General features: G+C 31.6%; 1 protein-coding gene across 2 annotated transcripts in view; it reads right to left on the bottom strand.

Annotated features, from left to right (window-relative positions):
* Positions 1-2832: 2832 nt before the first annotated feature.
* The window catches only part of LOC128180120 (uncharacterized), a 44593-nt gene continuing 25272 nt past the window's right edge, over positions 2833-22153 (bottom strand). Inside the window, exons 6-10 of one of the 2 annotated variants that reach the window (XM_052847985.1) lie at positions 19089-19199; positions 18826-18883; positions 18388-18608; positions 3311-3382; positions 2833-3214 (exon numbers count right to left, since the gene is read on the bottom strand). In XM_052847985.1, coding sequence (XP_052703945.1) covers positions 2988-3214; positions 3311-3382; positions 18388-18608; positions 18826-18883; positions 19089-19199 — 689 coding nt within the window. In that variant the 3' untranslated portion in view covers positions 2833-2987. The remainder of the gene's footprint in view (positions 3215-3310; positions 3383-18387; positions 18609-18825; positions 18884-19088; positions 19200-22153) is intronic. The other variant, XM_052847984.1, reaches the window with a different exon arrangement.

Here is a 22153-nt window from a genome sequence, read left to right as displayed (position 1 = left end):
ATCGTTTTTGTAAAATAAAGCTATATAAAATGCTGTTAAGAATTCTTCATGGTAAAGGATCAAGTACAGTTCAGTAGATTTCCACACAAGTGCAGCGTTATTTCCCGCCATATGTCGACGAGAGAAGAGACGTAACTGTTAACAATCAATTTGTGGCAATGTAAGTATTGTGTTTGTGTGTGTTTGCTATGGATATGAAAACTATATACAGCTATTTCTTTACAAGTTCGGTGCTTATAACCACAAAATCAGTTGAACAGAGTTAAACTTCAAGTAATTTCCAAGTAAGATATTTTGGATACGGGGTAACCTATTTCTATTCTTTTTTACAACGGGGGTCATATTTCTACAGGGGTCATTTCTCTCCATGTTAAACATGAAGAAATATAACCCCTGGGTCTTTTTTCTTCAGAAAAATCTAATTATTCATCAGCAAAGGGGGTCATTATTCTACGTCGAAAAATGACCCCTGTCGTTATTCTTCTTTACAGCCTTTGCTGAAAGCATATTTATTGGAAAACTTAGTATGCAAAAAAAAAGTTGGATATTTGTGCAATTGAACCACTTCAAACAAGTAAACCTGATTAAAAATGTGATCTACAGGAATTATCGTATACTTTAACATTAAACTGTTAAAAACTTGGTTTAACATGTGGTCTTCGTACTAAAAAACTAGACAAATATTTCAATAAGTGACTTTTATAAAACAATTATGTATACGTATAGCTTAATATATATTGAAAATACAGGCTATAAATGTGTGGTGTGCGTGGTCTTGTGGTATTGCATAGGAGGTATTGATTTTGCGGTAGCTGGATCGATTCCAATAAGTAGTAAATATTTTTTTTTCTTTTTCACTTAGAACATAATAGAAATAACAAGTTAAAATAACATGATTTTTTTTCAAATTCCTTTGTATAATTCTGAGTTTAAACATAACCAATATAAAAAGATCTCTTGTTTATCCTTTGGGAATTACTATTTTCCTATGGGATATTAATTTTTAAATGTTAATATCGCACCTGTCAATCATTAGGTTTATACGGATTTGAAAGAAATTTAATTGCATCTTAAGCGGGTGCAAAAATGCCACCTTGGCACCAGCATAATTATCCGGCACAGTGTTATTTTCATACAAATCGTATGTGATAGTCATTACCATTAATTATTATAAGTTTGTCTATAATATGTTTTACGATGCGACTGTTGGGGCGAGCGCAGCATGTAATCAAATAATGAATTATGATAAATCAATAAAAAAAAAGTACATGTAGCAACGTAACGTAAATGAATTTAAATTAAACATGAAATAAAACATATCTCCTTTTTTCAGTAAATTTTCAATATTGATAATTTGTAAGATTGTTTTATTTATTTATAAGTAGAATTTATCTCAGATACGATGTTGTTGAATACTAAATATTTTAACATAATGTTTATTGAAGTATATTTCCTCTTTTCTTGAAGCAGACATTTTTCGACTTTATTTACTTAACTTTTAATTTTAAACTTACATATATAATTGACTTTTCTACGCACTCCCAATTTTTCACCCTTTTTCCTGTTTATGAGAATTACTATTTTTTTCTTTTTGCTTGTGAAGATTTTTTGAATAAGGCTGCCACGCCCCTTTTGAAAAACGCTCCTGGAAATTACCGTCAATATAATGAATAAAAAAATTGTGAGCATTCATCCAAATGAGAGCAAGTTACAACTGTTTCCTATCTCTGAAGAAATGTCCCTATTCTTTAGCTCTGTAACTAGTTAGAGTAATTTTCCATTATTTGACGTCAAAGTTCACGTCGGTCAAGTGTCTCTTTAAAAACTACCCTGAAAAAAATCCTCAGCAAAATGTACTGTTTAATTTAAATAAAAAGCATGATGTTCTTGAGAATTAACGGCAGTTTTGGAATAAAAATAATTGCATGGAATTGCATTGTGGGTCGAAGTTTACTGACGCCGAAAAATTCTGTCGGATCAACGTGTAAGAAATCCATTGTGATATCACTCGAAAGGGCGATAACTCCTTTATCTTATGTAATGGAATTAAGTTTTCTCAGCAGTATATTTACAATGCATGTACATAGTCCTGAATTATTTTTATTTTGTTCTCGTGAAATACTGCTGGTCCGATGAAAACAGGGCATTACTGGTCTGACTAACAGGCACCAAAATTCCGTTGACATAAAGTGGACTAGTCCAAATTTTCTATTCACTTCCGCCTTGCCTGTAGAGCGAGCTGGCTTCGTGCGCAGGTGCTGCGCGCCGGGGAGCTGCGCTTGCTATTATCAATCAACTCTAGAGGTTATCATGGTCAAGAAAAGAGAAGGGACTTTTTCAATATTTTGAAGCAGAAACAAAAGTCGATCTACTGTAGTATAGTTATTTTTTTGACAAAATACTGTAGAATCATTTAATTTTGTGGGGGCCAGTTTTGTCGATTGTTGGTTTTTTGCTTATTCATGGAGATGTAATTACATGGTTGCGTCAGTATGCAGTTTAAGAAGGAAACTAAATCTACTTTAATTAGTTTTCGTCGAGGATAAGAATTCGTGGGTGAGGGGTATCCACGTGAAAATTGAGCCATTACAAATTCTAATGATTCCACAGTACTCATCACACTTTTAATCAATGTGGGAATTTGAAATCTGAATTGAAACAAAGGAGTGGCGATCTTACTTAATATGTCAGTACCATCAAACATTTTGTCCGTCAATTTTTTCCCCTTTTTGTCCTGTCCGTGTTTTGTTAATTGATATCTTGTTTTTTATAACTTTAGGCATATATTTTAGGCACACAATTACTAGCATTTGTATATCTTAAGGATGTATGTGGAGATCAACGTATCATTAAACAAATTTTCCCGTTACTGATATTGTGGAAAAATTACATCTCCTTTAATCTGCAAATTCATCAGTTTATAATTTATTAGTTTCTTGTTTATCATAAGTTGATTCTATTGTATATAATATTGACAGTTTAAAACTTTAGATTTTTACTTTGTGTTTTGGGTTTATACCTTTGACTGCCATATCCTCGTAACATTTACTAGATTGAATTGGTAATAAACCTTCCTGATGTTCCGAAATCCTCTTGTCTTTTTGATCAGCATTAGTTATTGCATTAATTTCCTCCTTTTCACGACTATCTGCTCCTTTACCATCATATTTTTCATCACCGATTAATGGTTTTATTTCTTCCTCTTCATGTTTTTCTAAAACATATAGGATTTACTGGTTAAGTACATGTACAAGAAAACTACAGGAATCTAGTTTTACAAAACGTAACGAGTATAATATGAAGTACATACCTTTTTTATTTTTTAAAAGATTTTCCTGTCCTGAGCTTTCTACATCACCATTAGTTCTGCATATTTGATGTTCTGGTGACAGAAAAAATAAACTTTCTTTGTAGAGTTAGTGTTTTACTTATTAAAAACTTGGCAATATGAAATTCGACAGGTGTTATGTTATTCAAAGTCACGCCAAAAAATAAACCAACTTTACTCTAAGATATCCTCAAATCACATTTTGCTTAATCATTCATTGTTTATAAATGCCAAGATTTACCCTTTCAAACGTTCATTCTTAAGCTGTCATACCTTTTAAATACAAAGCTAAAAAATTAATAAAAGGTTACGGAGATTTTGCAGAACAGCAGACATGAAATTACCCGGATGTTAACAATGACTAGTTGCGTGAGGTATTTGTTGTACTTCCATATGGAGAAAAGAAGTAAGCATTTCCTATGCCAAATCTACGTAAGGATTTTTTGTTCGTGTTAATCTCTCTGGATTACATTGTAAAAAAAGTAATGAGACAATAGAAATGTAGTAGTTTCCCCCATGTATTGGTTTTAATAGTAAAGGTACATGTATTCTATAGAGTTGACAGATTAATGTATTTTGTTAAAATTCGCTGAAAGTGACAAAACAGTAATATGAGACATAACAACTAAATATTGATGTTCTTAGCACACCTACAACATCAACTGTTACTATCATAGCAACACCATCTTTACTCATAGTTTAGAATTGATTTTCATCAACAAAGTATATCATATTGATGAAAAATTGATGCAATTTAACTTTAAAATTTAAACGTGTTTCTATATATTTATACAGAGCTCATTTGTTCAATAGGCCTAAAAGTTGACACGACGACATCAATCCCTTTTAAGATAGCCATGAAATTTAAGATAAAATTCTATGTACATTGTAAGAATCAAAATTCGGTGGCCACACATATTCACAGAGTTTCTTCATACTTAACAATTTGATAGATTTTCGTGAGTAAAAAAGCCTAACATCATTTATTTGTTGCTATGTGGTCCCGTTGCCATGATAACCGAGGGTAAAGATGTAAAAATGGCATTTTAGTGCTATTTGAGAACATATTGTGAGTGATGTTCACAATCTGGGGTTTCCAGGGTAGATATATTATTTGAAATACTTGCCATTTTTCAAAAGAAAGAAACAAATTCATTGAAAAACGCATATTTTTAGAGCGTTTCCATGGTTACAAGAAAGAAATTTATTAATATGATTACTTCATTTAATTTGAATTAAAAACGCAAATCTTGAACTTTGTGGTATACACTATTGTGGTTGTGCATTTATTAATAAAAACTGAGAACCTTTGCTATGGTAACAAGCTAAAAAATAAGATATATTCTAATATTTTGAGGAATATTTGAATGGGTATTATTCGTATAAAAAGTAAAGATAACTTTTATCCATGGGTGAGAAAATGTCAAGTATGTCCTGAACTTGAAAGCAGCTTGATAAAAATCTGACATTTGCTAAAAAAAATATTGCCGTTGCTATGGACTTTTCAAAAGGTAAGATTTCTGTGTGATTTTCTATGCAACTTTAATTTCCATATCAACAACACTTCTGTGTCGAATTACAAAAACTTTCGTGGTATACAGTGCAAACTTAAGCATATTTCTACAAGTTCCAACAAAAACAATTGCCGAACATTTCTAAAATCAGGAATTACAAAATATCAAAATCATCTTCAATTTTTCAGGTTTTTCTGTTTCTTGGACTTGTTCCCATAGCAACGGGTGTCAGTTTTAATAAATAAAATGTATATTGCATGGACATTGATAAAGATATTAAAAATAAATGATTTACTATTTCAGCTGATAAAAAATACAAAAGACGAATTTCAAAAATTTCAAACAGTTTTCATGGTAACATTTCTAAAGTATTGGTTTCTCCATCAGTTTTCTTCTATAAAATAACAAAGGACAATAGCACAAAGATTATAAAATGTCTTTGATCTTTTACATTAGTGGGCAAAACCTTCTAATATGGCTCTAAAGTAGATAAGTTTTGCTATTTTTCCATCTTTAGCCTTGGTTGCCATGGCAACGGACACCCCCAGCCCCCAACCATTAATGTTTTTTTGGGGTTTTACACCTAGGTGTGTCCATGTATGTTATATAAAGAAAATCGGTTTCTATGCGTTGCCAGACCCTTTTATAAATCATTGATTCTTACATAGAATTGATCTTAATAACAAATACTTTAGGGTTTAAATCATGGTAAATTGATTGCAGTGTGTTCCATATCAAAGCGAATTTTGCATTCGGATTTTCTGGCAATAAATGACCTAGCTTTTCCTTAATTCTAAGAGAAAACTTTTAAATTGCTTTAACAAGAGACCTATGGGCCACAGTGCTCACCTGACAAATTGTTCTTGTTACATTCTCTCAAATTTTTTTTTAAAATAAAGTCTTTTCAAATATTGTAAATCACTTAAAAATTATTACATATTCAAGTTTTGACAATATATAAAACGATTCTTAAAAATGTCGTTATTTTTTACATCATATCTTAAGATCTAATTATAAGATGCATTAACTGACCAATTTTATTATCCAAGGCTTATTATTACTGTTATTAATATTAACTATAAGTACTTAAAAAGTCAAAGAAGGTCACAGTGACCTTGATATGAGGATATGGAGGCGTTCAGATGCTTGTTCAATCTTAAATTAGTAATCCTAACATTAACCTCTTCAAAAAAGGTTTTTAAATATTCTTTTAATTATAATTCGATGTAGAAGTTAGCATCTCCCTTGCAGTCTCAGTATTATTTCGGAGGTTTGTACAATTTACTATCTACACTATTTTATGCTTGCATAGTAACGAAGGGGTGTTAAGGATGCATATGGGCAATTTAGCGTCTTATTTTGACTGTTATATAAAAAATCTTGAGATTAAATAACTTATTTGACTCTGTCCAATAACTTCCTAAAGAAATCCCCGTTACTTTTGCACAGTTTGCGCGGATAAAGGTATGTTGCATGAAAGCAACACAAAACAGGGAATTCTAACAGCACTTTTCAAGTTTTGTATTGACCACACTATTGAAATATATCAAAATGTAAGTTCAATATATACGCGGTAGATTTGTTTACTTTTTTTCTCAAAATGTACAATTTGTGAGATTACTATGCAAGCACCTAATATATTGTACATTCTAAATTTTTCAAACTGTGACCCCTGGACCAATAATGGTGCAAAAAGAGGGGTTCAAAGTTTCATGCAGAAATATATTGGGAAAATGTATTAAACAAATACTTCTCATAAACTACAAGGCTGCAATTTTAGAACTATTAAGCACCCCAGAAAGTGCAGATCTTATATTGTTACAACTGTGACTCGAGACTAATACTGGGCCCCGAGGGGGTTCAAAAATCAACATAGAAACATATAGGGAAAATGCATTTTGATAAAATTCTCAAGACTACAATATATTACAATATGCATGTATTACAATATTAATTCTTCAATTTATGAGATAACAAAATAATTATCAGGTATGGTGATTCAAAATTTTACAAATTATGACTGAGTACCACGTAATTCCGGGAAAAACAAATCTTAGTTATTATGTACATGTACCTACATGTATAGTATTATTTAAACAATGAAGCATAGACTAATAAACAAATAAAAAATACTCGAACGATTATTTTTGGACAAATTAGATTGTATTACGTAGATTTACACATTGGTGAAGTCATGCCTGAAAGTTGAATGTCGTGTAAATTTGATCGGATAGAATAGTTAACAGATTTAAAATATAAGTAATCTAAGAACTCCAAAAATGCATTTTGGTGTGATTTATTGAGAATTGTACAAAATAATATCGGTGTGGCATTTCAGTATGAGGAAACAAGTAAAACATTGTTAGAATGTATCCCTACTGCCCTAATCATTACGGCTTACACCTTGACTTCTTAAGGTTAAAATTAACAAGAGGCCAATTTGCCTTAACGTTCACCTGAGTAGCATATAACCCATACACAAACTTGTTGAGGAGTCTTATATATGCATTTAATTAATTAGGTTTAATTCTTGAGTAGAAAAATTATAAATTTGTAATGACGACCACCTCCCTGCCTGAAATCTTTAAGAAGATTTTTTCACATTATATGCATTAACACCTATATATCCATTTTGGCCCTACTCCAGAGTCAAAACCAATACTCCAGGGGGACATGAAAATTAAAATTTCAGTTGAGGACTTCCTGGTAAATATAATTATGGCCATATAAAATTAATTTGTAGATTCTTATCCTGATTTGGAAAAAATATGGGGCGGGTTGGCAGATTTTTATTTTTTCAAAAGCACCTTTTTCACCGTTTATGTTCTAGAAATAACAACATTTCTTTTGAGTTGTTAGTGCTAATGCAAGTACACAAACCCACTTGTAATCTTTTAATTCCATTTTATTTTATCTTAACTGTTAATGCAGGAAGACATTTGTATAAGAAACATGACATGAATCCGCATTTTTAGGCAGCCATTCAAGTGTTTTGAAATTTTTTTTATACCTAGCCCAATTTTTTTCCCGATTTCTTTTTCCACACAATTTTTTTTATCAAAATAAAATAAAATGCATCGGGGCAGCCCATTTTCAGAGGGCGGGCGTGGATGGGAATCTAATAAATAATTTTATGGGGCCTTAAAGTCAGTTTTGTATACAGATGTGTGAGAATAGAGAAGAACATTTTTAAACATTATATGCATTAACACTATATTGCCATATTGCCCCCTCAAGTTTGATCAAGCTGAACAATAAAAGCATATATGAAAATGCAAAAGCTCTTTTATAGGTATAGGAGAGGGTGATCCAAGTGATGATATAATTTACAAGGAAGGGGGAGGGGTGTTCAGGCGGTTTTAATGCTCGCTCCATTAAACACAGATTGTATCATCAACACCGCTCAGATGGACACAGATTGCCTCTATAAATTCTTTTATTAATTGTTTTTGTTTCAAAATTTTTGTAGGGGTGAGCGGAGTCTCTGTTTCTAAATCTGTGCATGAAATTATACTAAAATATGTTTGTTTCCTAATAAATTAATCGGTGAAATCTCTCTGTCTCTCTGTCTCTTACTCTCTGTGTCTGTGTCTCTGTGTCTGTGTCTCTCTCTCTCTCTCTCTCTCTCTCTCTCTCTCTCTCTCTCTCTCTCTCTTAGTTCATCCGGTTACTAAACAAAATAAAGATAATGAGCCAAAAATGCATAATTTAATTCAATAATTGGTTATAGGTATATATTTGTTTTTCAATTTTAATTATTTCTAGGTCTAATTCTAGATCTGCTAGATACATGTTAAAGATGAAAAGACTCTCAACTGCCTTGTTATATCGGGCAGGATATTTCTGCTTTGTTTGTCTAGACATAGTTTTGTTTGTTTGTGTATATCTAATTAGAGTCTATTGTTTGTCCAACTTAAGAAAACCCCTGAAACTAACACAGAATATACAAGATGTACACAACAGGTGTGTTATGTGCCTAGGTGCATGTTTGTGTATATCTAATTAGAGTCTATTGTTTGTCCAACATAAAAAAACCCCTGGAATTAACACAGAATATACAAGATATACACAACAGGTGTGGCGTGTGCCCAGGTGCACATCAGGGTTTCTAAAGGCGTTTAAATCTAAGTATGAGACAAGTTTTTTTTACATTTGTAATTCATTTTCAAAGTATTATTTCCTAACTCAATGACTCAATGACCTACTTTTTGAGTTAATGGCCATTGAATATTTTTTGAAAATTAAAGAAAAATCCGTAAAAATGTTACACTATGATTGAGATTTTCTTAATTGTGAAAAAATACAAATTGCTTAACTCTTTAACAAATGAAATACAATTTATGAATGGTAGTGACATTAAATAGATACAAAGCAATAAGTTTTTATTCACAATTTTTATAGATATTCTAGTTCGAATTTCCTCTATCAGATTTCAAATTACTACCCATTATTGATTTAATATAACAAACAAGAGGCCCATGGGCCACATCGCTCACCTGAGCAACAGTGGGCGTTCAAAAGATATTGTGCCATATGGCCCTCGGTAGAATTACAAAAAAAAAAAAATATTGTAACGTATTCGAATTTTACACTTTTTTTGCATACACGTAATCTTTGACATTGTACCTTCATGAAATACTGTTTTTAAACAGAATAAGAAAATTCTACGCAAGATATAGAACTAAATATTTCTTAGGGGTACACTGTTATATAACTTCTAATTCCCTGTATTTTCGTTCTGCCCCCTCCCCACTTAATAAAGCGATCAAACTATATGAGAGCATATAGGTACATTTTCTTCCTCAACTACTTACTAGTTAATTTTTTTTTTTTAAATATAATAGGTATTGTATTTTATAAAAAAAATCCTACATGTATATATGTGAAGAAAAAAATTGCACCCCAATGCGCTCAATTTCTCAAATTAAGAATATTCAACAATTTAATTTGTCTTCTCCATTATAATAAATGACTGTTGTTTACTTCGCGTAAACTCGTGACTTTTATAACTTTACTCACACTTGATTGATGAATACACTGGAATGAAAAATGTTGTCACGTGACATGTTAAAGAGCTATAAAAATCAATGCTATCGTATTGACAGTCACATCACTCTAATTTACTATGGCCCACCCATTATTTTCATTTTTATTCAAAAATAACAAATGGCTACAAACCAGGATAATTTTCCGCTGTAATATTTTCTTAGGAATAGCGATAATTCTTTTATCCCCGCAAAAGAAATGTGTCAGAACTATGGAAACTGTTTTAACGATGTCATTGACATTTCACAATATTCATTGTATAAAAAGGGGCACTAGAGAGTAGTAATATACACCATATCATTCTTTAATTTTTTTGTGTACAAATATTTAACATATTACTCTAATTCATATAGAATTTCTAATGATCAACCAAAATTTCAGCGTCAATAGTAGAATTATAAGCAAGATGAGCTCAAACACCCCTGCGAATATTATTGTCATTTAAATTTTAAATCACGTGGTTTTATATGACCCTTTCAGTTTCGCATTAACAATCGTGCCTCGTGTTTATAGTCTATTTTAGAAAATCTAGGTACTTGTAGTCAAATATTATAAATTCTAGAGGTTTATTGATTTTAAACTTTATCTTCATTAATTGGTGGGTAAAATGTGTCCTAGAAATAAATGTGACAATACAAAAATAGTTTTTTTCTGCTGTTGCGACAATTAACATGCGTTGTAAACATCCCCCCTAAGAATTAATTTTCGTTCCGTGCCTGACCTAGTAATAATACTAATAGTGAAACAGACTGTACTATTTTATGAAGAATGTTCCTTGAAAATGGCTCGATATACTAAATTTTTATGCAAAACTTTCACCCATTATTTTTCTAAAAACATGGTATTGCACACCACAAGCATCAAACATAGCTATAAATGAAAATCGACCAGTACTTACGTATTTGGAGAATATTATCCGAACACTTATACTTCCGCTCGAAATTTCACAGGAACTGAACAAATCTCGGTGAAGTCTCGTGAACTTTCATTCGAGCACATCTGGATTTATTACATACTTAGCTACGATAAAGAAAACATTCCGAACACATTCGCAGGGGTGTCAAAATTTAGCTAGGTTTGGGTCATATTTTGTTCACATGAGTTTATTACATTCATCTTAAGGATGACGTTTACTCAGAATGAAACAAATTCCACTGATGATAATGAAACCCCATCTATTGTATGTTATAGACCTTTGATTGTAGTGTTATTTTTCACTTTCAAAAAAGTAGGTCAATGACCTACTTTTTGAGTAAATGGCCATTGAATATTTTTTAAAAAATCAAGAAAAATCCCATAAAATTTTACACTACAATTGAAATTTTCTTAATTGTAAATATATTTCAAATAATAAAGCACTTTAAAAAGTGTAATACATTTTATGAATGGCAGTGGCACTAAATAGGTACAAAACATTTAGATTTCAGCTACAATTTGAAAAAATATTCCAGTCCGAGTTTCCTCTATCAGTTTTCAAATTCCTACCCATTTTTTGATCTAAGTTTACAAAAAATTGAATGATGATAATACAAAAACATTTATAGCATTGAACTACTTATATTGACCTTATTCTGTTGGCATAAAATTTATATGAGATCAATGATCAAAATTTTGAGATATGGTGTATCTTATCGTTTTTAAGCATTTTTTAATATTTTCGCAATTCGTGGCATACAATTATTTTAATGAATAAGTGAGGTAAAACCAGCAGAAAATATGAAAAATTTTATAGACTAAAATATAAAAATCTTAACTTTCAATACTGCCAAAAATGTTTTAGCGGAAAACAAAATCTGCAAAATTTAGTCCGAATTTCCTCTGTTTGGCTAAAAGTCTATTTTTGTTTGAGCCTAATTACGTAATAAAGTGAAAATGTTTTGTCAATAATAATTCATTTTATTAATACTTTTTTTACTCATTACATTGAACTTTATGACAATCCGAATTTGAGAACTCAAACCCTGAGTAAACAACACCCCTAAGTCACGATTTTGGACAAATTTTATTTTTCTGTTTTTATTATTTACAATGCTTTAGGAATGCATTTCTAATGATCAAATGAAATTTTGGGTGCCAGTCAATGAGTTTTAAGTAAGATACAGGGTTCACAATTCTGCGTCATGTAAACAAGGCTCGTGCCCTGTTTTTTAGTTCACCTGAGCTGAAAGCTCAAGTGAGCTATTCTGATCACATTTTGTCTGTCGTCCGTCTGTCTGTCTGTCTGTCCGTCCGTCCGTCTGTCCGTCTGTTTGTAAACTTTTCACATTTTCAACATCTTCTCAATAACCACTGGGCCAATTTCAACCAAACTTGGCACAAAGCATCCTTAGCCTAAGTTGATTTAAAGTTGTGAAAATTAAGGACCACGCCCTTTTGCAAAGGGAGATAATTAGGAATTTATGAAAATTTTCGAGAAATTTTCAAAAATCTTCTTCTCATGAACCATAAGACCAGGAAAGCTGAAACTTGTGTGGAAGCATCTTCAGGTAGTGTAGATTCTAATTTGTGAAATTAATGACCCCAAGAGGTAGGGTGGGGCCACAATGGGGGGGGGGGTCAAAGTTTTACATAGGAATATACAGAGTAAATCTTTAAAAATCTTCTCCTCATGAACCATAAGACCAGGAAAGCTGAAACTTGTGTGGAAGCATCCTCAGGTAGTGTAGATTCTAATTTGTGAAATTCATGACCCCCGGGGGTAGGGTGGGGCCACAATGGAAAGTCGAAATTTAACATAGGAATATACAGAGTAAATCTTTAAAAATCTCCTTCTCATGAACCATAAGACCAGGAAAGCTGAAACTTGTGTGGAAGCATCCTCAGGTAGTGTAGATTCTAATTTGTGAAATTCATGACCCCCGGGGGTAGGGTGAAGCCACAATGGAAAGTCGAAATTTAACATAGGAATATACAGAGTAAATCTTTAAAAATCTTCTTCTCATGAACCATAAGACCAGGAAAGTTGAAACTTGTGTGGAAGCATCCTCAGGTAGTGTAGATTCTAATTTGTGAAATTCATGACCCCCGGGGGTAGGGTGGGGCCACAATGGAAAGTCGAAATTTAACATAGGAATATACAGAGTAAATCTTTAAAAATCTCCTTCTCATGAACCATAAGACCAGGAAAGCTGAAACTTGTGTGGAAGCATACTCAGGTAGTGTAGATACAAAGTTGTGAAAATCATGACCCCCGGGGCTAGGGTGGGGCCACAATGGGGGTCGAAGTTTTACATAGGAATATATAGAGTAAATCTTTAAAAATCTTCTTCTCAAAAACTAATCAGCCAGGAAAGCTGAAACTTGTGTGAAAGCATCCTCAGGTAGTGTAGATACAAAGTTGTGAAAATCATGATCCCCGGGGTAGGGTGGGGCCACAATGGGGAATCGAAGTTTTACATAGGAATATATAGAGTAAATCTTTAAAAATCTTTTTCTCAGAAACTAATCAGCCAGGAAAGCTGCAACTTGTGTGAAAGCAATCTCTGGTAATGTAAATTTAAAGTTGTGAAAATCATGATCCCCGGGGGAAGGGTGGGGCCACAATGGGGGGGGGGTCGAAATTTAACATAGGAATATATAGAGTAAATCTTTAAAAATCTTCTTCTCATGAACCATAAGACCAGGAAAGCTGAAACTTGTGTGGAAGCATCCTCAGGTAGTGTATATTCTAATTTGTGAAATCCATGACCCCCGGGGTAGGGTGGGGCCACAATGGCAAGTCGAAATTTAACATAGGAATATACAGAGTAAATCTTTAAAAATCTCCTTCTCATGAACCATAAGACCAGGAAAGCTGAAACTTGTGTGGAAGCATACTCAGGTAGTGTAGATTCATTGTTGTGAAAATCATGACCCCCGGGGGTAGGGTGGGGCCACAATGGGGGGTCGAAGTTTTATATATGAATATATAGAGTAAATCTTTAAAAATCTTCTACTCAGAAACTAATCAGCCAGGAAAGCTGAAACTTGTGTGGAAGCATCCTCAGGTAGTGTAGATTTATAGTTGTGAAAATCATGATCCCGAGGAGTAGGGTGGGGCCACAATGGAAGGTCGAAGTTTTACGTAGGAATATATAGAGTAAATCTTTAAAAATCTTCTCAGAAACTAATCAGCCAGGTAAGCTGGAACTTATGTGGAAGCGTCCTCAGGTAGTGTAAATTCAAAGTTGTGAAAATCATGATCCCCGGGGGTAGGGTGGGGCCACAATGGGGGGTCAAAGTTTAACAAAGGAATATATATGGTAAATCTTTAAAAATCTTCTTCTCAGAAACTAATCAGCCAGATGATTCTTTATAATTGTTAAGACTTTGGCCCCAGGACAATTCTTTGGCCTCACAAGAAGGTTCAGAGTTTGATGTACGTTTATATCCCATATATAAACAATTGTTAAGGATCTTTTTGAGAACTGCAATACTCAACATATGATATGACTATAAAATCAGCCTGTTAGAAAAGGGACTAATGATTATAAACATAAGAATATCCAGGGGAAAAATGGATTTTATTTATACAGGATCTACATGTATTATTGTACATTGTCCAGATAGTTTGTATTATGACTCCATTAATCTGATTTTATCATACCTATTGTTCCTCAGGTGAGCGATGTGGCCCATGGGCCTCTTGTGTTTACATAGGTTCAATATACCAGTAAAAAATCTCTTTGAAGCTGATTTGTCTATCTTTTTATTCCTTTTAATCATAAATAAACAGTTACTAACGATTAACACATTTCAACAAATTTTCATATTTGGCATTTAAAATGGAAAAAAATGAATGGCCTCAGATCTGTGTACAAACATAGAATTGTGAGCAAATCTCTGTATCATGCTTATAATTCGAAGCTTAACACTTAAATATGGTAAGTAAATAGAAATTGTAAACAATTAAACACAAGAAACATGCACTATAACAAATAAAGAACACAATTTATTTTTCAAAATGAATCATAAACATGTATATACCTACATATTTCCGTCAGCAATATTAAACTCTATTTAAACTGAATAAACTCGAGAAAATGCCGAGCATCTCAATAAAACATATTGCATTATTCTACCATTACGCAAAAGATGATACTGAATTACCGATAGCCTGATTGAATTGCATTTTAGTTTTTTCTTAATACATCAGATGTTGCTTAATTTGCGCAGGTAAACAAAAAACTGTTTGATTTACCGAAGTCTCTGTTTGATTTGATACGTAAAAATCAGGAAATACAAGCGACAGTTCCCAGGTTAACGCAAAGCATAAATGAAAACAAAACGAAAATCACAACAAGCTAACACCACCGTCATATGTGAAAACTGTCAACGCATTGAAATATTTAGCCTCAATTTACTTCATCAAATCGGCACCAATGTATTTTGCATGTTTCAAAGACTCCCTTCGTACACGAACTGTTACACAACAAACAAATTAATCATTGTCAGATTGACCCGTTTATCATATAGTGTCATGGCTGCTTTAAACAAAGAACCTCGTTTTAGAATTATGGAACACGAGTCTTGGTAAAATGGGTAAGCAAACCCGGGCCGGGGCAAAATAAAAGCCGGGGCAGATCGGCAATCGTCAATTCCAATTGCGCATTATTTTGCAGCAATATTTACAGTGAATACAAATATACTGGTCAGTAAAAATCTCGAAATTTTAATGAGATTGGCAGATTAATAACTGTCAAATCTTTTGTTTTGCCCTGGCCTGGTCATGCCTACCCATTTTACTAAGACTCATGGATGCTATAAATTGCTTGAAACACGCCTTTTTTTCTTATTTTTTTCGTAAAAACTCAGATTTGAAACAGAATTAGCCCATAATTTTTTCAATTTTTTTTAAAATGCACCCCCCCCTTTTTTTTTTCCCATTTTTTTTTACAGTTTTGAGGTTTTCTCCGCTTTCAATGAATATTCTTCTTTCATTTCTGCAAATTATATTCATCGATCCATAAGAATGCTTTGAGCCAAATTTGATTGAATTTGGTTAAGTGGTTTAAGAGAAGAAATTCAAAATGTGAAAAATTTACAGACGGACAGACAGACGGACGACGGACAAAATGTGATCAGACTAGCTCACTTGAGCTTTCAGCTCAGGTGAGCTAAAAACTGAATGATGATAATGCTAAAACATTTATAGTATTAAATGAAGTATATTGACCTTTCTCTGCTGGCATAAAATTTATATGAGGTCAATGATCAAAATTTTGAGATATGGTGTCTTTTATCATTTTTAAGCATTGTTCAATATTTTTGTACTGTGTGCTATACGATTATTTAAACGAAAAAGCAAGGTAAAACCAACAAAAATATGCAAAATTATGTTGATTAACAAATAAAATCTTAACTTTAAATATTACAGTACTACCAAAAATATTTAAGTGGAAAACAAAATCTGAAATATAGAGTCCGAATTTCCTCTGATTTGCTAAAAGTCAAACTTTGTCAGAGCTTAATTCCAAAATTTAGTAAAAATATCGATTGTTATGTCAATAATAATTTATTTTACAAATACTTTTTGTTTTTAACAATCCGGATTTGAGAACTCAAAACCCGAGTAACAACGTCCTTAAGCAACACATATAGCTTAAAGGTGGCTTAAAGATCGTCTTTAAGGTACCTTTAAGCACCTTTAAGCTATCTTTAAGGATAACTTAAAGATGGCTATTCATCCTGTATTAACAAATATATAAAGGAGTAGAGAAGAATATTTTCTAAGATTTAATATAGTTTTACTATATGGCCATCTTGGCCCCACCCTAGAGCCAGAACCGCTGACCCATGGGCCATAAATTTCACAATTTTGGTAGAGGGCTTCAAGGACATCATAACTATGCAACCAGTTTTTTCCTCACATGTGTTGGAGTAGAGAAGAAGATTTTTGAAAATTTGGCTTTTTTGCATATTTGGCCCCACATGTTGCGCCTCGGAGGAGGGAGAGCCATAAATTTTACAATTTAGATTCCTGTTACCATAGAGATTACAAGGTAACACTCAGCCTTTTAGTTTTAAAGAATAAGTAAAAACTGTAAATGTTAACGCACGACGCACGACGACGGACGAAAACGGATAGCAATAGGTCACCTGAGTTTAACCAGGTGACCTAGAAATCAAATATAAAGACTTGTTGGCAGGTTTTTATTAACAAGTGTATGTTAATGAAATTTGCAATGAATCGACTATGTTGGGGAATATAGATGATAAAGATTAATTTATTTTATAGATTTTGCTTGGTATTTATAAACAACAATATTATTTTAAAAGCAATCTACTTGTAAGCTTAAATGTTGAATCTTATCAAAGTAACATAAAAAGAGTTGTTCATATATTTTCGACTAGTTGTGAATTCGTATTTTAAATTTTATTTGAATTTTCAGTCTGTTAAATAGGATAAATCTAGATATCTAACGAGATATTTTAAAAAAATACGTTTAATTTTAAAACAACATAGAAAATAGATGAGAAATACGATAAACTTATGTTAAAAATGTTACAATGTTTAATTAACATATAAATGAGGGTCAGCAATTACACTCAACAAATGAAGTATGTACTGACGCATGTTTTTCAAGTTACTTAATTTGTGAATTATTGAAAATTTAATGACCGTAACCAATCACTTATCAAAGATTTGTATTAAAATGCGTTAATAGAACACAACCGTAGAAACTAGTATCCAACAGTGTGTTATTGAGGTTTGAGCAAAATGCATGCATGAAAAATAGTTTAAATTCAGCAATTTTCCAATTCAAGGTTGAAGAAAAAAATTCCTGTAATATTTAAAACCCAATTGTTTGAATCAGGCTGCAATTATTAGCTACATCTGTGTTGATCTGAAACAAAATCAATGCTTAAATACTAATGAAAGCAATAACTCCTTTATTCTAACGTCTTGGTGTTCATTCACACCTGTAACATTCTAACAAAAAAAAAAAACTTAAGAGATTGTTAACAAGGAAACGGCTAAAAATTACAAAAAAATGAATAAATCAAATAAAAGTTGGTCATATAAATAAAATTATCTACTAGAACTATCAAATACAGAACTCGTGATTTGGTATAAGAAAGTGAATATAAAAGTCTGGAGGGTAGTGGCCAATTTTATTGTTTATCAATTTGTTATTCTTTTGATGAAAAAAGCTCTGTAGAAAATATGATTTTAAGCTACATATATGATATTTTTTTTCTTTACTAGACAACAGTTCATAAATACAAAATCACTAAAAGGTTCAGGTATCATGTTGACCACCAAGCCTACTTGAAAAACTGAGAAAGTATTTGAACATTTCTTTAACATTTTCAGTGTAAACTTTATTTTAAAAGTTCATATTTTAAAAGTAAGGTCAAGAACGAAACTTTTTAACTATGTCTTTATATTTTCATTTAAAAAAGCATTTTAAAACCAACCCCGGCAAAAACAGTAAGATATCAATGACTGTAATTATTATAGGATATAATTCATGGCTACGATAATATTTTTTAAAGTGAAGACTTGAGTATTCTTACTTCTTTTTATGTAGTAGCCGCACAGCAAAGAGAGAAAACAGAGAGGAATGAATATTCCTAAAAGGATTGGAACTAATAAAGCGTCGTCATTGTCGTTGATCGGTACATTGTCTAATTGAGGATGTTCTGACGATTGCTGAGGGTGTGTTGTTGTACTTCCATTCCATTTGTTGACACTCTCAAATTGCTGTGTGGTACTTTGAATATGAGGTGGCGTTATACTGTGTAATGGAAATGTTTCCAAGCAACACTTAAAAAGATTGTTTGATTTACAATTTGTACAAAAAAACGAATGGATTGCACTAAAGACATAACAAAAATATTTCCACACAATATATTATGTTAAAACGGGTTCCTCAAGTGTGAAAATAAAAATACTACATGTGTTTGATGTTGTGAACGAATTTTCAGGCCGGTTTTACCAACTGTAAAAATTACCTTTTACAAGATTTTTCAGCAAGAAAGCATCTATTTCCAATTGAAATGCAAGCCGGATCTGTCAAAATTAAGTTCTTCAATAAAGTTACATGTGCATGTATATAGCTCAATGAATGTCAAAACATTTGATACCTACACTAGAATGCTGTTGTTGTCTCAGTAGATAATGGAATTACTTGGCTCCAATTATATATTCAGTAGTTAGGCCTAAACATGTAATATTAATTACAGAATCTCATTTTTTAAAAAGTAGTTGTACTTACGTTTGAAAAATTCACTGCTGAAGAAAGAGTGATCAGGGCATCCTCGCGTAAAACGACTGCAGTTGTATGATTGAACCAGTGAAACGCTTTTTATTAGATATAAACAAATACCTGAAAATAAAAATAAAGCAAAACGTAATTTAGATATATAGACTGTTAATGACTCCCTTTTTTCTATACATAAAAAGTTGTCATCATTAATAATGATTTAATAAAGGTAGACTACTTCACCAAAATTCAAAACAACGGATCATTAGAGTATCATTTCCGAGGCAAGATGGTGTTGTTCTAGAATGATATACTATGTCCTACATTTTTAAGCAAATTTTTGTAGAGTTTAGATTTGAATAAAACCATGATATAAATATTTAATAAAACATATCTAGTAAAGTCTATAAGACGTTTTATTATTTTTTTAATAAAAAAAAACCTGATTAATAACCAAAAAAACTTTTTTCACATTTTCAAACCTATGGATAATTTTTTTTTTTATAGAGATTGAAGTGTCTTGAAGAGAGTAAGGCAATCATTTTAAAAACGGAAATTGAATAAAAATGGCAAAATTTTAGAGATTTGCAAATTTTCAAAATTGAACCACACCCGGTTGAAATTAAACTGATCCAGACTTGAGGGCATTTAAATATATAGCAATCTTGTAAAATACAATTGTCTTTTATTTCCTACCTAAAAAAACACGTCTCTTTAAAATATTTTATCCATAGGTTTGAAAAATATGAACAAAATAATTCTTTTTATTTTTATGAATAATTTAAAAAAGAAGTAAAACGTGTTATAGACATATAAAATATCGAATAAAAAATTAAGGACATGTATATTTTACCCTTCTTTGAACTACGCAATCCTGCTTCAGAAATGGTACACCAACGACCCGTAAATTAAGATTTTGTTGTACTATTCCACCTTCAGAGGTGAAATTATTAAAAATAGTAATACTAGCATTTTAATCTTATAAACTAAATCAGTTGTAGTTTCTTATTCATTGTTAGCTTGACTTGTTGATAATATATTCATAATGAATTAGCTTATTATAAAACACTGACGAAAAAAACTCATAAACTATAAAAAACTCAGAGCGAATACATGTTTTTAATATACAAGTATAGCAGAAATATAGTATCACAGTGAGGTATTCTGTAGCATTTGATTTGCATTAGAATCGGTAGTATAGACGTACAATATTGTGTTGTAACAATCGCAAGTGGTCAAGTGTCAAGTTGTTTGATCAAGTTTGTAAACCATCTGACAAAACCAGGGAGAATACCCAAGTAATTATATGACAAGTTGTCTTGCAAAGTTGCAACGCGAGCATGTTAATGCTTCCCGATGAATTTTACAGCGATGTATAGAAAGTCACTTGAGTGTACTTCATACGATATGACGTCATAATTAACTTCGACGTCACGATCTGCATTCCTGTCGATAGTTCTCAGGGAATGTATCTTAACGTTAAAAGAAAATTATATCAAACTGCATGTTTCCTTTACACAGATGCTGCCATTAATGCTAGACATACATAATTCATTCATAAAAAAACCCAGTATCATATAATAGGCAGTTTTAAAGCTTCGTTTTATGTTAAAGACTACTGTATTTATAGACTAGTGGTTTGGAGACTCTCTCTGCTATATGTAAACAACTGAATAAAGAAATTTTAATGCATGTAAAACCAGCTTGGCGCAGGTGAAAGATCAACACAATTTTAGAATATTTTACGTAAAATTGGTAGAGAATATAAGTACCAATGTGAATCGTGCTCGGGAAATCCACGGATTTACCCCAATTTTTTTGTAATTCGCTTTTGATTAGTAAAAATGTGCATTATTTTGATGATTTTGTGGAATGTTTCAACAATATCTTCCATTAACGAAATATCTATTTCTTTCCCAAGCAAGAACTTCAAAGAATATGACTTAAGGAAGGAGTCTTTTCTTGTTTTCGACTTGTCAAACGTAAATTTGATTAATTGTTCATTAAATCAAGATGAAAGGAAATTAAAATAGTATATTTTTCTTTCTTTTTTACTATCATACAACTTGGCATAGAAAAATGTAATCCATGTTTAGAATGGAAAAAGGACTATATTTTTGGCGTAATATTGGCGTAGGAAAATATCACATGTTGCGCAATTCAGAATTGCTGCAGATTATATATTTATAATGAGTCTGTTTTAGCATTTTAAAAACAATAACAATAATGTTGGATTTTTTTTTACTAATGTGAACTAATAATATGATACTTGGGTTTCAGAATATGTTTTTAAAATATGATTTGCCTATCAAATAACATTTTTATAAGCTTTTTAAAGCGCCCATTCTATACATTGATTTTTGTGAAAAAATCACTAAAATCAGTTTTTCTCTCTTATGAAACGGTCAATATATTAGCTTTTCTGTCAATTTATATCTTTATATAAAGTCTTCATAATACATAAAAATTAGAAATATTTTATTATTGGAAGAATAAAAAAATAATCAAAATTTCTTCAAAATTCAAGAAAATTAGAGGAAATGCGGGCTAAGCAATATCAATTTTATTATGAATATCTATTCCAATTTAGTAGTATAAGCTGATAGACACTCTCATGGTCTATGATTTCATTGAAGATTTGAATCTTCAAATCTTAAACAAATGTCTACAGAACTATAAAGAGCTACACTTATTTTTATCACTCTTTACTTGAGGAAAAAGGTAGTGACCTTGACCTGACCTTTATCCGAAAACAAAAAGGTCAAATTTAATTAAACTGATAGAATCATTAAGTAATATGATCCGTTTGACTGTGTCAAAATTTCATGCATTTCTTATTATAAGAAGTATGTTTGATAATAAAAAGACTCCTTCCTTAACAAAGGATTTTTCTTAATAATATGTATGATTTAATGTCATTAATCACCTGCGCCGATGCGATTTAAATATATCATTTGCAATATTAGGATTCGCCCGTCACATGATTACAAAGAACATATGACGTCACAAAAATGCATCAAATAGAATGTTTAACATCGGTGTCAATAAATGTAACATAGATTTTTAGAAATACTCCC

Source organism: Crassostrea angulata, chromosome 4, assembly GCF_025612915.1.
Source record: "Crassostrea angulata isolate pt1a10 chromosome 4, ASM2561291v2, whole genome shotgun sequence".
Lineage (NCBI taxonomy): Eukaryota > Metazoa > Mollusca > Bivalvia > Ostreida > Ostreidae > Magallana > Magallana angulata.
This window is presented reverse-complemented; position numbering and strand designations above follow the sequence as displayed.